At 57.1% G+C, this 17,418-nt stretch overlaps 1 protein-coding gene across 1 annotated transcript in view; it reads left to right on the top strand.

Moving 5' to 3' along the window:
- The window catches only part of STK3 (serine/threonine kinase 3), a 212,211-nt gene extending 197,726 nt beyond the window's left edge, over positions 1 to 14,485 (top strand). The window contains exon 11 of the mRNA XM_056124934.1: positions 13,608 to 14,485. Coding sequence (XP_055980909.1) covers positions 13,608 to 13,766 — 159 coding nt within the window. The 3' untranslated portion in view covers positions 13,767 to 14,485. The remainder of the gene's footprint in view (positions 1 to 13,607) is intronic.
- The last annotated feature ends 2,933 nt before the right edge of the window (positions 14,486 to 17,418 follow it).

Below are 17,418 nucleotides of genomic sequence, written 5' to 3'. Positions count from 1 at the left end.
CGATGTGCTTTCACCAGCTGGCCCACCTGCTTAAGGCTCCCTGGGGAAGCCATCTCGGCCGCGTGGCTCTTCGTGGGGGGGTTGGGGAGGGCGGGGGCAGGGGGCACTTCTCAGGCAGTGCTCAGGGGCCCTGGGCTACTTCAGTGCTCCAGGCCAGCCCTTTAGGAAGGGGTGGGAGTGAGTGGACAGAGGAAGGAGCTTGCATGTGTGTGAGTCTACTATGTGTGTGTGCATGTGTGTTAAGTCTACAATGTGTGTGCGTGTGTGTGAGTCTACTGTGTACACATGTGTGTCAGTCTACTCTGTGTGTGCATACAAGTCTGTAAATCGGTTCTGAGTGTGAGTCCACTGTGTGTGCATGTATGTGGGTGTGCGTGTGTGGAAGTCTACTGTGTGTGTGCATGAGTGGGAGTGTACGCGTGCAGAGTTCATGTGTGTGTTCATGTATGTGTGTGTATGTGTGATGGCAACCCCTTGGTAAAAGGTGGGAATGAGTGGTCCGAGGAAGGAACTTGGGCAGGGGAGGACGCGCGCGTGTGTGTGTGTGTGTGTGCCTGTGTGTGTATGCATGTATGCGTGTGTGTGCGCGCACATACATGCGTCTCCAGGAAAACAGAGCGGCGTACGTACAGATGCAGAAGGGAGCCGTGATTCATTTAAGTGAAATGAAAACAAGTTGTCGGGTAGAAAAACAACACATTTTAAGTAACAGTATCCCCGCATGTGTGTGTGTGTGTGTCACACCCATGGCGGGGGGAAATTGGGGACTCCTGTGATAGGCACACCTCCCCGGGACACTGGGTGGTCAGGCGTGGAGTGTCAGAAGTGAGTTTGCACTGTATTATCTTGGGCACAACTTTTGTCGTTTCTGCGTAAGCAATTAAAATGTCAGTGGTTCCGCTGGCTGCGTCGGTGATGCCGAGTCTCAAACTGGAACTGAGGGAAGGGAAGGAAGCTCAGCCCTCCCTGCCGTTCTTCGAAATTGTTTTCTTTGTTCCAACGCCCGCGGGTCCTTCTGAAAACTCCCAGGACTCAAACCGGCCAGTGTGACCTCTCCGAGCCTGCGGCCTCTCTGCTGAGAGCCGGCCTCTCCCTCGAGCCCAGGCGCCCCAGGAAAGATAGTGAGAAGCCTGCTGGCTCCCAGGGAGAGCGGGGGACGGACTGAGTGTTTGTGGGTCTGCCTGTCCCACCGACTTCAAACACCCTCGTTCCCTCCTCGTGCCGGGCTGCCCAGCCAGCCCCTGGCCGACAGCTTCCTCTGAGCGCGGGCCCCGACGCAGGCACCAGTGCGAAGGGCAGCCGGCTCGCCCCTTGCCCCTCGCTCCCCGCGTCTCCCTGCCCGCTCCGCCCACCTCCTTTCACCAACCGAGGAAATGAGCTTTGACTCCAAGTAGGTTTTCTGAGGCCTCGGAGCCTCGGTTATTTTCGGGCCGTTCCTCAAATTCCTTGGCGTGGTCCAGCTGCCAGATCGTGTGTCGACTTCCTGCCACGTTTGGCCGGCCCTCTCTGTTCATGCCTTTAAAAAAGAAGGAGAAGAAGACTTGAGTGTATTGATTCTGAAATTTTTGATTGCTTTCTAAAGTTTCCCCCGCCCACCCCCACCCCCCGGCTTCTTTTGAGCGCGGAAAGAAAAGCCGTCCGAGGGAGGCAGAGCGCTCCGGCCCAGCTGGTGCCAAGGCATTCAGGGAAACGTTTTATATGATTAATATTGTGTGGCTAATCCGGTGGAGAAAATCAATTTTCCCCGTTTTAGCCGAGGAGCGCATGGCCCTCCCGTGTGAACTATCCGAGGGGCCTGCGTCCTGGGCTCCAACCGCTTTTCTCAACGCTGCGTCCCGGGCCGAGGGGACCCTGAGCTTCACGCACGCCCAGTGCCCTTCCCTCCCCAGGCAGTGGCCCACTTCCGGAGAGCCAGAGGTAGCGGACCGTCCTCTCCCGGATTCGGTTGGAGAGGTGCTTCCTCCTCACCTCCCCGGCACTCACCCAAGTCTGCCGGGGGGGTCTGGGGAACTGGCCGGGCTTCCCCAGCCCCCTCTCCTGAGCCAGTGTCAGAACACGTAAGACTCGGAGACAGGACCCCTCGCTCGCACCGAGTCTCTCTCAGGTGACCGTCAACCCCGTGTTGAGGCCACCTGCTAGTCTTTCCGGCCTGTGCCTTGGACCGCCAGGGAGTTCCCGCTGGGCCAGGCCAGCTGTCCCCAATGTGGGGACCACCAGGTCTGTGGCATGCAGCTCAGAAGCGCAGCGCGGAAATGCCCGGGGGTGGGGGGAGCGCAGGCCTGGCGTGGGGTCTGGGCAGGAGGGAGGGTGGTTCCTGCGAAGACATGTCCTTACGATGGTCTCTGACCCGGCACTGCCCCCTCTACATGCAGAGGGGGCTCACCTCCCCCACCAGTTCTCCGGCCTTTGACCCGGGCGCGGGCCAGCCTCTGCCCAGCTCTGCGCTGCTAGCCCTAGAAAGCCAGTTCCCGCCCAGACAGGGGGTCGGCCTGCCCTCAGTGGGGGTGGGGGGGGGGGGGCAGAAAGCGGAGGATGGAGGTGTCGCTGACCAGCTCCCCTGGCCGCGGTCCTTCTCCAAGGAGGACGGTTGAGTTGTTTCTCCGCGTGGTCCTGAATCCACTCCAGCAGCGATAAGCCCTTGATCCCATGATGCGACTCATAGCTGATCTCTCAAATGGAAGCTGATTCGTGGCGTTATTAGTGGCTTATCAGTGATTCACAGGCTGAGTGATGATGAATCAGCCCTTGTTAGTACCCGCTATTAGCAGTATTGGGAAATCAGCAAGCACCACAAATTGGTCGTCAGCCACGTGGCTAATGAAGAAGGCCTGGGGCCATAGCCGGCGGGTGGGGCTTTGCTTGGGGTTGACCGGGTTTGATCCCTGGCACCCCGTCGGGTCTCCGGAGCACCACCAGGAGTTACCCCCTAAGCACAGAGCCAGGAGTGGACAGAGCCCCACTGTGTGTGGCCTCTAAGAAAAGGGACTGGGAATCATGATTGTCAGACTTGATCTGCCAAACCTTAAAGTTTCCCAGCGTCTGGCCCCAGACCCAATTCCATCATCGAATTAAAAGAGAATCCGAACGAAAAATAGACCTCCCCCACTCCCGGACAGCACGTGTAGAGATTTCTGGGACAGGGGGCCCCTTCTTTCCACCCTGAGCATCTGTGTCCACGTGAGTGCTCCACTCTGGACGGTCACGGTCACAGTCCTCCCGTTGGTCATCGATTTGCTCGAGCGGGGCCCAGTAATGTCTCCATCATGAGACTTGTTGTTACTGTGTTTGGCATATCGAATACATCATGGGAGCTTGCCAGGCTCTGCCGTGCGGGCGAGATCCTCTCGGTAGCTTGCCGGGCTCTCCGAGAGGGGCGGAGGAATCGAACTCGGGTAGGCCGTGTTGGTTGTGTGCAAGGCAAACGCCCTACCGCTGTGCTATCGCTCCAGCCGCTCTGGACGGCCAGAAGGAAGAGGGACCGGTGTGTGTGAAGCTTCCGGGGCCAACGTTAGAAAGCGCATCCCCCTGTGTGCGGAAAGCAGAGGAAGGACGGAACGTGATGGCCTCTCGGTCTCTTTATGGAAAACCACGATGCCCAAAGTAGAGAGAGTGTGGGGGAAATTGTCTGCCGTGGAAGCCGAGGGACGGGGGGGGGGGGGGGGAGGGATAGTGGGGAACACTGGCGGTGGAGAATGTGCACTGATGGGGGGATGGGTGTTCGATCACTGTGTGACCGAAACTCGGGCATGAAAGCTTTGCAGCTGTATCTTGCGGGGATTCAACTAAATAATTTACATCCCAAATTAAAGAAGGCGCATCACCCGTTGACTTTAGCGGGGGAGTCCCCAGCACCCCCTCCAGGGCAGGGGCAGGAGCTGCCCAGAGCTCACAGAAGTGCGGGGCCCCATTTTCCAGAGCAGAGCTTTGTGCTCCTTGCCGGGGAGAGTTTGCTCCACGCTCTGGGACACCGGGCACCGAGAGGGGCACAGCTGGACTGGCCGCTCGCCGGACCCCAGGGCCTGGGCCTGGCCCCTGAAATCCCAGGCCACCAACTGCCTGAATTGATCCTTTGGGTTCCTTTTGCTTCGGGGCCCCACCCCGCAGTGCTCAGGACTTTCTCCCGGCTCTGCGTTCAGGGATCTCTCCTGGCAGGGGGGTCCCTCGGTGGTGCCGGGAACCAAACCCAGGCCGGCTGTGCGCCAGGCACACGCCCTCCCCATGGGCCCGTCTCTCAGCCCCAGGCAGGCTCCCTGCTCAGCACAGCTGCTCCTGACTCAGTGCTCCCGACCAGCACCTTCGGGACTGGCCTGGGGAGGGTGGGCAGCCCCTCGCTAGCGTCTCTTTCTTAGAGCGTCTAAAGGAAGCAGCGTGCATGTGGGGTCACGCTCCCCAGCTCCCAGAATCCCGCATGCTGGCCAGCCCCGTGTACGGTTGGCCTCTAGGCACTTTGGCCCCTGGGGACCTGCACCCACAAAACTGGGGGCCCAGCCTGGCCCTCCGTTCCCTAGTGGCCTCTTCCTGCCTGACTGGTATTTCCTCCTCCGGCAAGAGTTTTCTCGTCAAGCCACGTGGTTACTGTTGGATTATGCGGGGTTCTGTTAAAGCAGAAATGAAGTACAGCCAGATTTTCTGGTAAAATAAATAAGATTTTTTTTTCCTTTGGGTTCTTGTGATTCCCCTGTCCTCCCCCTGCCCCCCCCCCCCCCCCCCCCGCAGGACAGAGCACTAAGATCAAGAGACTAAGGAGAATTAACTTACATTCAGTCATTTGTGACAACTGAGGACTTGAGGAAATCGTGTTACTGGAGGAAGTCATTCATCAGGCTTAGCATTAATCTCGTCTGTAAAGCAGCTAGAACAATGCCCATTTGCAAACGTGTCTTTCCCCTTTCACAGAATCCTGACGGGGCCCCTCCGAGACTGCATGCATGAGCTTGCTTTATAAATCGCAAAGATGTTTGAAATAGGGCTGGAGCCCTATTACAGCAGGGAACGCCCTGCACGTGGCCGACCCAGGTTCGATTCCCAGCACCCCCTAGGGCCCCCCAGCCCCCGCCGGGAGGGACCTTGGGACACAGAGCCAAGAGTAAGCAAGCCCTGAGCACCTCTGAGTGTGGCCCCCAAGCCAAACGGATTTATTTTAAATAAATTGTACTTTGGAAAATCTGAGACCTCAGTCTCCCATTAGCGGTTGTAAACCCTTCTTCAGCTCGTGCTTGTGAATAAGTAAACCCTGGGCCTGGGTGCTCAGCCAGTCCCGCGGTCCTTGTTTGGCGTGCGTCTGGCCTGCGAGGCTCGTGTGGGTTCTCATCCGCGTGCTTATGAGGCAGGGGCCATCCCCTGCGACGCTCCACCCTTAGCAGGGAGCTGCGGCTGGCCTGTTTGCCGGCAGGGCCCAGCCAGGCTGTGCCAGGGATGGGATGAGGGTCTCGTCCCTGCGAAACACCTGCCCCTGCCCTGTGGCTGCCTACCCCACCCCTAAATCTTCTGTAAGGGGCTGGAGCGATAGTACAGTGGGGGGGCATGCTGCTGACCCGGGTTCGATCCCTGGCATCCCATAGGGTCCCCCGAGCACCACCAGGAGTGACACACGTTAAAGTACTGCCCCCGGGCCGGAGAGAGAAGGTGCAGGGACAGCCCTGGACTGTCCCCAGCACTGCATGCCCCTGCCCCCGCAGAGGCAGCACCATGCTGAGGGCAGCCCCTGAGGCTGCCCCCCGAACCCCCCCGCCCCATCACCCCAACATGAGGGCGGCCTGGATAGTCCCCGGAACCTCGGGGCCCAAATGGCACTCGACACTCAAGCCCTCGCTTCGGAATCGCCGCCCCAGTGAGCCCAGAGCTGTCGGGAGTGGGGGGCCCTCCTCCCCCAGCACTGTTGGGGGCCTCCCCTCCCGGAAGGAAGGAAGGAAGGAAGGAAGGAGGGAGGGAGGGAGGGAGGGAGGGAGGAAGGAGCAGAGGAAGGAAGGAAGGAGAGATGGAGGGAGGGAGGGAGGGAGGAAGGAAGGAAGGAAGGAAGGAAGGAAGGAAGGAAAGAAGGAAGGAGCAAAGGAAGGAAGGAGGGAGGAAGGAAGGAAGGAAGGAAGGAAGGAAGGAGGGAGGGAGGGAAGGAGGGAGGGAGGGAGGGAGGGAGGGAGGAAGGAAGGAAGGAAGGAAGGAGCAGAGGAAGGAAGGAAGGAGAGATGGAGGGAGGGAGGGAGGGAGGAAGGAAGGAGGGAGGGAGGGAGGGAGGGAGGGAGGGAGGGAGGGAGGAAGGAAGGAGCAGAGGAAGGAAGGAGGGAGGAAGGAAGGAAGGAAGGAAAGAAGGAAGGAGCAAAGGAAGGAAGGAGGGAGGGAGGAAGGAAGGAGCAAAGGAAGGAAGGAGGGAGGGAGGGAGGGAGGGAGGAAGGAAGGAGGGAGGGAGGGAGGGAGGAAGGAAGGAAGGAGAGGAAGGAAGGAAGGAAGGAAGGAAGGAAGGAAGGAAGGAGCAAAGGAAGGAGCTCCCGCTCTGGAGTGAGGCTGCCTGCGAGTCACATCCCGGCCTGTCTTTAAGTGCTCCTCAGCACAGGAAGCTGAAGCTCTTGGCGCAGTGTCTCGGGGGGACGTGCTGGCTGTGTCGAGCACGCGACCCGGGTACCCGCCGCGGTGAGGAGGGTTCTTAGCACGCAGGGGTGCAGATAAGCCAACCACAGCCTTCCACTGAAGTAGCATCTTCCAGGGGACCATTTGTCGGTTGGTTTGGGGTTTGGCTGTGCTCGGGAATCACTCCTGGCAGTGCTCGGCGGGGGGGGGGGGGGGGGCAGTAACCATATGGGATGCCGAGACCCAAACCCAGGCCAGCGCGTGAAAGGCCAGCGCCCTCCCCGCTGCCCCTCTCCGGCCCCTTCCCGTGGGGTGGGCTGCCCTCCTGGAATCATCCTGGTAGCTGGTGAGGGTGCCCCAGGCACACCTACTCATTTCCCGCCTGCCTGTCCTCAACCAGCAGCGGTATTTGTAGTCACAGGTCACAGGTCACAGTCCTCCCATTGTTCGTCAGTTTGCTCGAGCGGGCCCAGTAACGTCTCCATTGGAGACTTTGTTGTTACTGTGTCTGGCATATCGAATACGTCACGGGGAGCTTGCCAGGCTCTGCCGTGCGGGCGAGATCCTCTCGGTAGCTTGCCGGGCTCTCCGAGAGGGGCGGAGGAGTCGAACTCGGGTGGGCCATGTGGGCTGCATGCAAGGCAAACGCCCTACCGCTGTGCTATCGCTCCAGCAGGTATTTGTAGTAAAGAGAAGTATTTTAAGTAGACTACGGTTTGGTTTTATTTCATTTTGCTGTTTGTGCCACACCCAGAAATGCTCAGGGGTTCCTCCTGGCTCTGCACTCAGGATTGACTCCCGGTGGTGGTCAGGGGACCATATGGGATGCTGGGAATCAAACCCGGGTCAGCCATGTGCAACCACTGTGCTGTCACTCCAGCCCCAGTATACTATGCTTTTGAAAAAAAATAGAGAGGAGAGAAAGGGAAAATTTTAAAAACAGAAAAGAAGCGAATCAAAAATTGGGTTCGGGGAGAAGAAAAATTGCCCAGTGGGTCTCGCTTGCTCTTGGCGTCTGTGGCGCCAGATCCGGCCACCAGAGGGCGCGAGGCAGCCGGCTCCCACCCAGCCCAGTGGTCCCGGGCTCCCGCCCTCCCTCTGTCCACCTGCCTGCTAGTGGCCCGGGTCTGCCTTGCTCCCCAGGAACCAGCCACGAGGCTGATCCCCGCCCCTGCCCCTGCCCTGGGCTCCCTGCACGGCCTGGATCTCCGTGGCCACGGCCTTCCCGGCAGAAGGATTTGGTTGGGGTTTCTGCAGGAGAGCGATGCTCTCTCTGTCCTTGCCACTTCCCATGGCGTCCCCGGGAGTCCTTTCCTTTCTATTTTTTTTTTTGGTGCTTATATCTTTTTATTTTTTTAATTTTTATTAGTGAGACACCATGAGGTACAGTTGTAGGCTTACAGATTTTTGTGCTTGGGTTTCGATTATACAATGATCAAACACCCATCCCTCCACTGGTGCCCATTCCCCACCACCACGGATCCCAGTATCCCTCCCATCCCCCATCCCCCCATCCCACCCTGCCTCTGTGGCAGGGCATTCCCTTTTGTTCTCTCTCTCTTATTGGTTGGTGTGGTTTGCAAAAGAGGCAATGGGTGACAATCATGTTTGGTCTATAGTCTACTTTCAGCATGCATCTCCCATCCTGGGAGGATTTAAAAGGGATGTCAGATAGAGAAAGGAGCACCAAATAAAGGGAGTTCTTTTCTTTTTCTTTTTTTTATCTTGCATATTGATATATTCCTTTTTTTCTTTAATTTTTATTAGTGAGACACCATGAGGTACAGTTGTAGACTTACAAATTTTGTGCTTGGGTTTCAATTATACAATGGTCGAATACCCATCCCTCCACCAGTGCCCATTTCCCACCACCACGGATCCCAGTATCCCTCCCACCCCTCATCCCCCCAACCCACCCTGCCTCTGTGGCAGGGCATCCCCCTCTGTCCTCTCTCTCCTTTTGGGTGTTGTGGTTTGCAAAAGAGGCATTGAGTGGCAATCACGTTTGGTCTGTAGTCTACTTTCAGCATGCTTCTCCCGTCCTGGGAGGATCCTCCCAACGCCCTTTATTTGGTGCTCCCTTCTCTATCTCAGCTAAAGGGAGTCCTTCTCTTAATGAGACTTAAGAGGCATCACGGGACAGTGCCCTGCTGTGGGACCGGGCAGTCGCAGAGTACAGACTCACTGCTGCTCTGGGTTGGGGCGGTGGGGGGCGTGGCTGCTTGCTGTTGTATTGGGTGTCGCCTGCAGCACTGCTCCCCGTTCCGTGTGCATGGGGTGCTCAGGGACCTCCTGCATGCAGGGCCCATGCCAGCCCCACCAGGCACCTCCACAGCACCCTCTAGCTAGCCCCGGGAAGGTCGTCACTGGAGGAACGGGAGAAACTCCGTCTGCCCTTGGTTCAATCTGGTGTCGGGTCGACCGTGGAGACCGGGATTTCCAGCCGGGATTTCCAGAGCGTTAGGAGACGGCACGTGAAAGCTGCCGAGGTCGCTGCCGGGAGGCCTTCTGCTTCCCCCTTGTCAGCCCGGTTCCTGCACGCATGGCTGGCGGACGGTCCCAGTCCCTCGCCGTGGGAGGGCAGGGTGCAGTTATGGGAGCACGTGGCGTGGCTGCAGGCTGGGAAGACGCTCAGGGAGGATCAACATTCCTGTCCGGGGGTCAGGACTGGCCCAGCATCGGGATGTTTCCGGGGCGGCAGAGGATGCTGGGTGGGGGTGCCTTGGCCCCTCCTGGTCGTGTGGTGCAGAGGCAGTGCCAGGCAATGCTGAGGGTTGGACTCGGGGGCCTGGAGCACGGAAGGCAGGTTCCCCACCCCCCGCCGCCACCCCCCCCCTTCCAACCCCACATGGTATCGCTTTATTCCTCTCTGTCACGCGTTGTGCCTGGGTGGGGGGCAGGGAGGCGTGGCCCCCGCACTACCCTCGTGGGCCCCCAGCTCTCATCCCGGGTCCCTCGGGATGCCAGATGTTGGCACAGCTACTCTGAGAAGCTCTGCTTCCCCCGGGACCGAGACACAAACAGCACGGCGGGGAGTTTCATCATCACGTGTCCCGCAGACCAGAAAGATGGCACTGCCGGGCCGGCTCGCCTCAGCCGCATTCCTGCCCGAGTGCAGTTCCCAGCCCCGCATACGGTTTTCTGAGCCCGGAGCACAGGAGTCCGCCCTGAGCGCTGCCACATGCGGCCCCAGACACGAACTGGGACATGAAATCTTCCAGAAGTCCCGAATGGCTCCTCGGGGCTCCTGCTTGGGGGTGGCACCGAAGTGAAGGGAAGCAGCAGGCCTGCGAGGTGGGCCCAGCCTGGGCCCATGCCGGGGGACAGGGGGAGGTCATCTGCCCCGAATCGAATCGTGGCAGCCCTGCCCCCACCGTTCCCGCGCAGGGCCGGGGCAGATGGGGATGAGGACGGATGAGTCAGGAGAGTGTTCGCAACCCAGATTTTTTGGATCACAGGCCACTAACAAGGTCTGTCGCATCTGCGCGATTTATTTCCGCGGTTGCTAGGAAGAGTCTGGTTTCCCGGTAAACACGGCTAAGTTGCACAAGCCCTGCCCAGACAGACAGACGGATGGACAGAGCGTCCGGGGAGCCCGTGGACAGTCCCACGCATGCCCGCGGGAGTAGCTCTTGACACCCTTAATGCTGCCACTGTGCCTGCGAAGTTCAAAAGTTTGTTTTCCTTGGGACAGTGTCCGTCCCCTGCCCCCTGCTCCTCTCACCCTCCCCGACCCCTCCCCAGCCCACGCTCCTCCTCCTCCTCCTCCGCCTCCCCCCTCCTCCCTGTCAGCATGCCCACCCCCTCGTGGCTAAGGGTAAATTCTCTGATCCAAAATGAGACTTCGGGGGGCAGGGGGAGGGGGACCGGGGCATGTAGGATGTTTATCGTGCACGCGACCGATCCGGGTTCAATTCCCTGGCATCCCAGATGGTCCCCCGAGCACTGCCAGGAGTAACTCCTGAGTGCAGAGCTATGAATAACCCCAGAGTATCGCTGGATGTGGCCTAAAAAAAAAAAAAGAAGAAAATGAGGTCTCCGGCCAGAGAGATGGTACCGCAGTTCGGGCCTGGCACGCAGCCGACCCTGTTCTGCCCCGGGCACCACCGAGCCGGGCACCACTTAGGGTCTTTCAGGGCGTAGCTCCCCGCTGCTACTTGGACCCCCAATGTCCTAGGAGAAGCCAGTGAGGGGGAGGGTTGTGGCTGCATGGAGACAGGGTGGGGGGCAGCACAGGCCTGTCTCTCGGGGAAGCCCTGAGGGTCTGTGTCGGCCTCCGCCCCGCTCCCTCCCAGGAGGACTGAGGACCCCCCCCCCCGCCCGCCACCTCCAGGATGACGTCACCCCTGCGAGGCAGATGCAGGCCGACACGGGGGTCACAGTGAGGGCAGGGTCTCCTCTGGGGCTGTGATTGGGGGGCGCTTTCTGTCCACACCGCGCCTCCAGCACCAGAGCAGGGGCGGTCACCTCAGAGCTGCCGGCCCTGGCCCCGCCGCAGCCAGCCTCTCGCGCCTCCAGAAAGCCCACGTTGGCGAGTGACTCATTCCCTTCCCTCCCCTCCACCCAGACTCACTTGGGGCCCCCAGGTAGGAGCCGGAATGTGCCGTTCCGGGCGCACACTGGCATATGCCCACGGGCAGGGAGAGCAGCTCTCTGGCCGGGCAGAAGCTGCCCCAGGACGCCTCTCTGCCCGCAGGCAAACACAGTGCGGGTCTCATCGTATGAAAGCCACCGCGGGCTCCTCCGTCCTCTCCTGTGGGCGCCCCCGCGGCCCCGACGCTGCTCTGCCAACAGCCCCCTCCTGTCAGGCCTTCCTGCTCCTTCCTCCTGGGAACCTTGAGCCGTGCCCGGGACACCTTTCAGGGGCCTCCCCTTGCCACTGAGGCCTCGGGCCAGGGGGATAGCACCGCGGTTAAGGCCCTCACCACTGACCCTCTCCAGTCCCAGGCACCACACAGGGTCGGTGCCCTGAGCCCAGCAGGAGTGACCCCTGAGCGCAGAGCCACGAGCAAGCCCTGAGCACTGCTGAGCATGGCCCCAGAACACAGCAAGAAAAACGGGACCTCTCGTGCTCGAAAGAGCATTTCACAGCCGAGGACAAGTGGTCCCCGCGTGGCCACTCAGGATAGCCCCAGGGGGGCACAGGTGGGGGTCATGTAACCCTGGGGGCACAGCGTAAGAGTAGGGGTTCAACCAGGTGAACAGCGGAACCGCAGGAAGAAGGTTAAGAAGCCTTGGCTTAAGCACACACCACACACTATACACACACCATACACACACCACACACACCACATACACACACTACACACACCACACACATACACACACATAGCACACACCACACTACATACCACAGACACACTAGACACACACTACGCACCACAGACACACACTATACATACCCCACACTATATACACACCACACACTACACAGACACCACACACACTACACACCACACACATACACATACATCATATACACATACACACCACACAGAGACACACATTCTCTCAGACATACTCACACATATCCCCACACACATGTTCTCCCTCACACACACCTCCCTCACCCTTCACACCTGCTGCGTGAGGCCGCGGGCTTCTGAGGGCAGAGGAGAGTCCCGTGCCGCACGGTACCCACCGATGCGAGCGTACCCTCGGAATCTGTACCTCTTTACATTTAGCCAAAATTTAAAATTTTGTTTAAAAAATGATTTGGTGGATTCTTTGGTTTGGTTTGGTTTGGGGGCCACACCCAGCTGTGCTCAGAGATCGCTCCTGGCGGTTCTTGGGGGACTATCTCCAACCTGGGGCGACCTTGTCCAAGTACGCACCTCCCCGTTGTCCCGCCTCCCCCGCCCCAAGCAGATGTCTGAGACCCACCGCGAGCTTTGCAGGCTTGTTTCTGAAGGGGAGAGTTTGGGGTCTCCTGGGCCATAAAGCAGGCCCTGCCTGGAGTGCCCTGCGCTTGCTTGGGAAACCACCGCAAAGTACCCGAATACCCACGGGGCGCACCAGAGGCCACCGACTGCTCAGACAGCTCATGGGACGGTGTCCCCCGGGGGGACCAAGAGAGGACCAGCATCAGGGCAAGCGGGACCCCGACCTCAGCCCCACTGGGCCCTCACAGGTATCTCCCGGCAAGCACAGCACAGGGCACAGGTACCAGAGGGACGGACAATGGGACAGTCTCTGTGGACTCTGGCACCTGGGTCTCCCGTCTACAGCTGTGTGTGTGTGTGTGTGTGTGTGTGTGTGTGTGTGTGTGTGGTGTGTGTGTGTATATATGTGCGTGTGTGTGCTTGCATGTGATCTTTATAATTTCCATTTCATTAAAGAACCGTGATTTACAGAGTTATTGGTAGTTGAGTTTTAAGCATTCGCCTTGTTTGTTTGTTTGGGAAGTCACACCCAGGGATGCTCAGGGTTTCGTCCTGGCTCTGCGCTCAGGAATTACTCCTGGTGGTGCTCAGGGGGCCAGACGGGATGCCAGGGATCTAGCCCGGGTCGGCTGCATGCAAGGCAAAGGCCATACAATGGCTCCTTCTCCCAGCCACATAGTTGGACGCCAGTCCCACCTCTGCCAGTGCTCCCCACCTCCGCCCTCCCCGAGTCACGGAGTTCCGGGGGTCAGCAGGGAGCTCTGCTTTGAGGGTCATTGAGTGCGCCTTGGATCTCTGGGACCCCCCTCTGCCACATGGCCCAAACAACTGCCACCCCAACCCCTATTCCCCACCTCATCGCTTCCTCGTCTTGCTTCTGATTTCTCTCCTTCTCTGTCCTCCTCCACCCTTCGTCCTGGGGTCATTCCCTGCTTTACTGCACCATACACCTGGGCGAGGAAATCTGACGGAGCCTTTGGTTCTTCTCAGCAGCCGGTTTGCCCACCCCCTGCCCGCTGGGGGCCACGTTGGTCCGGTCCCTGGCACTGGACATCCGGTGGTCAGTGCCAGGAGGAGCTCCCTGCGTGCTCCCCTTCACCCGCTGGCCCTCCGTTCCCCCGGCTCCTTGCGCTGTGCTCACGCTCCTTTCCTTCCCTCCACCAGCTGAAAAACCTCAGTCTGGAAGAGCTGCAGATGCGACTGAAGGCGCTGGACCCCATGATGGAGCGCGAGATCGAGGAGCTGCGGCAGAGATACACGGCCAAGAGACAGCCCATCCTCGACGCCATGGATGCCAAGAAGAGGCGGCAGCAGAATTTCTGAGCGGCGGGGGCCCCCACCGCCCACGGGGACCAGTGTGGCTGGGAGGAGCCGCCGGAGAGGCGTGGGCTGGACCCTGCTGGCTGTGCTCCAGACTAGTGATGGTACCTCCAGGTACCACCTGCGTCCTCCTGCTCCCTGGTCCACCTGCGTCCTCCTGCTCCCTGGTCCACGCTGCCCACCCACACTAAAACGGTCAGTTTCGACTGTGCGCAGACCTCCTGGCATCCCTGTACAGCTCGGAGGGGCTTTGTGGGACAATATTCCGCGTTTTTATCTCATATCCTATTTATTGTATTCCCTTAGGTCAACTTATTTATTTGTGCTAATTCACTTCCTTCTGCTTGGTTAAGGACAAGATCGGGATGGCTTTGGTGATGGTAGAGAAATAGATAGTCACGTACAATCAAACCGATGCCCTACGCGTGGCAGGCGGTTGGGGCACATGCCTTCATTTCTAGGGTCATTTTTTCAATAGAATTAAAGCAATAATAGCCATAGTACCCAGCTGGGTCCCTTTTTTTTTGTACTGAAGTGATAATTCCATTTTTACCTTCTGAAATTTTAATTTTTTTAAAAAATTGTGTATGTTTGGTACAAATAGAGCTATATATTTAGACAAAGCTATAATGTCTAAAACCAAAGAAATCACTGAAATCCTTGCACCAAAAAGAAACGTGTGGAAATTACTTTGAAAGAAATAAAACCTTAAGAGAAGTAAACTTGCACATTCTCATTCCGTGTCTGCGCTCTGGCTGCCAGCTCACCACGGGAGGTCAGGGGCCCCAGATACTCTCCCCACCCTCCCGGCACCTGTGGTCACTTTCGCTTGTTTTCTAGGAATTGGTTAAGTCACAGAGACATCGGCCCAACTCTACAGGCCTTCGATTTCTAGGGGACTGGAAATAACTGAGCGCCAGAGGGGAGGAAGCTCTGCTCCCCTGAGCGAGCGTCTCTGGGGTGGAACTGGGACCCGGTCGCCCACAACTGACGGGCATCGTGCTGGGTCCGTGTTGAGTCACCTGTGTGAGGCTGAAGGACGACTAAATCTCATGGTGCCACCCGGGATATCTCTCTCTCTTCCTCTCTCCCCCCCCCCCCCCGTCTCCTCTTTCTGTCTGTCTCTATCTCTTTCATGTCTCTGCCTCTCTCCTGTCTCTGTCTATCTGTCTCTCTGTCTCTTTCTTTCTCCCTCTCTCTCACCCTTCCTCTCTCTTTCTCTCCTGTCTCTGTCTCTCTCTGTCCCCTCTTCTCCTTTATTTCTTTCTTTCTTTCTTTCTTTCTTTCTTTCTTTCTTTCTTCTGTCTCTCCTGTCTCTGTCTCTTTTCTGTCTCTGTCTATCTGTATCTCTCTCTCCCTCCCTCTCTCTCTCATCCTTCCTCCCTCCCTCCCTCCCTCCCCACTTCTCTCACTCCACCCCCCACCCCCTCCTGTCTTTTCCAGGTAAGGAAGGAAAAGGCCACATCATATCCACCCTGACAACAATCTCTGCCTCATGTGACTTCACTAGTCTCACCCCACTCCTGCCAATCACATCCAGGACCCCACCCAAGGGGCCCCTCCTCTCAGGTACCATTGGGGGTGACCACTGGGAGGGCAGTGTCACTATCCCATAGCAAGCAGTGACTGGGTAGGTCAGCCAACAGCACCTCTCAGAGCCTGAGTGACCTGAGGCGTGGGAATAGTCCCTGTGAGTTCTCTCAGAGCTGGGCCCTGACACGTGTTTCAGAGAATAATGGGCCTTGTTTTAAGGGACAGAGGAAGCACCGTAACATTTCAGGATTATCTGCTTTTTAAGTTCTGCCCTATCTTTTTCCCCCACTGATTACATAAATGAACAAAGGGAACTTGGGACCAAGTTTGAAGAACCAACTAGATGTGGAAGAAACCTTCCAGTCTGGTTCATTGTGATTAAGAGATTTCTAGTTATTCTAATGAGGAGGGAAAAAATCTCTTAGCTCAACCTGGGTTGCTGAGAACATTCCAGAAATAGGAAGTGTACTTTCTACCCACCCCCGTCCTTCAATAAATACAGTTACTGTACACGTAAGTGAAGCTAACAAGTGAGGGATTCATCGTGTGTGTGTGTGTGTGCGTGTGCGTGTGTGTGTGTTTGCGCGTGCAGGCATATGGTCCTATGAAAGGGAAAAGGGGATTTCCATGATTTAATGAATCTCCATGACTGAATCTTCTTACAATACACTTAGCTTCTTTAGCCAGGATAGTTTTATGTTTGATACAAGCTAAGTTGGCCAATAAGAACTGGAAAATAAATTGCATTTGTTTAAATGGGTTCAAGAGTGATCGCATCTATCCACTGAGACCGTCGGACACCAGGCAAAGCCACCTCACATCTGCCCCTTACGTGCTCTGACATTGTTACGTCCCCGGGGTTCCAGACCACTTTCTCCTCACAGAAAGAACCTATAGCTTCTCTAGCGGAGATTATATAATGCATGAATAAGATGTTATAAACTTAGTCACAGGAAATCTTTTCAAATTACTGACACGTTAGCATTCAATAGCAATACTATTTTCGTCTCCTATCGTGTGTGTTCGAGATTAATGACTAAAATGAGTCCTGAAAAATACTAATGATATATTCCAAATAGAGCATCATTTAAAAAGTAATCATTGGAGTTATGTCACATTACTAAACTGTTATTAAGCGCAGGCACTTAATTAGATATTTCATCAAAAATGCTATTTTGGAGTAGACATTCCCTTTTTGGCTCCAAAGCCTAGCAAATGGGGAGTCTACTGAGATCGCTGCTTTTCTCCCACTGTTTGAGCAGTCTGAGGAGATGGGCCCCCCAGTGGGGTCGGCCGGTGCCCCTGAATGGTGTCATTTAGGAAGAACAGCCCCAAATCCATACCCCTGTCGCCTGGACCCTGTCACTCACCAGAGCCTTTTACGGGACCAGCAAGTCCCTGGAAGCAGGTGCTGCACCCGGTCTTCTTTCCTCACAAAGCTTCTCGGGTGGGTGGATGTCACTGGCAGGATAGTCTTGCTGAATTCAGTTCAACAAGCAATAAATATGCCAGCCTAGGGGCTGGAGGGAGCACCAGGCAGCTGACCTAGTTTCAACCCCCAGCACTGGATGTATCCCCAGAGCCTGTCAGGAGAGATCCCTGAGCACAGCAGAGTGACCCAAAAAGCAAACAAGTCAAGACTTGGCTTAATCCCTTCAGCTCTTCTCTCTCCTGACTAAGTGATCACAGGACCTGGGCAAATGTTCTGGGAAGCACCTAATAGGAAGCCGTGCATTTTGATCCATTATCTCAGATCTCCCCAAGAAGATGCATATTCTTTGTTTTCTCAGTAAAGGAAGACCGAGACAGACGAAACTCAGCTCTCGGGGCCAGCTCCAGAGCACCTTTAAGGCCCTGTCCCAGAGTCTGCCTTCTCTCTCCAGAAAGCACAGCCTGCTAGGCAGAGCTCTGGCTTGAGAACGTGGCATAAGTTGGCAGTGCTGACCTCCTGATCCTTGAGCAGACATCCTTTGGCAGAGATGGGGGGAAGAGGGAGAGAGAGAGAGAGAGAGAGAGAGAGAGAGAGGAGAAGCAGAAGTGCATGTTTTGCAGATGGAAGGCTCAAGCTGTATCCCTGACACAGTTCCCCCAAGTACTGCTAGTATGGACACCACTTTCTGCT

Source organism: Sorex fumeus, unplaced genomic scaffold (assembly GCF_029834395.1).
Source record: "Sorex fumeus unplaced genomic scaffold, SorFum_2.1 ptg000053l, whole genome shotgun sequence".
Taxonomy (NCBI): Eukaryota; Metazoa; Chordata; class Mammalia; order Eulipotyphla; family Soricidae; genus Sorex; species Sorex fumeus.
This window is presented reverse-complemented; position numbering and strand designations above follow the sequence as displayed.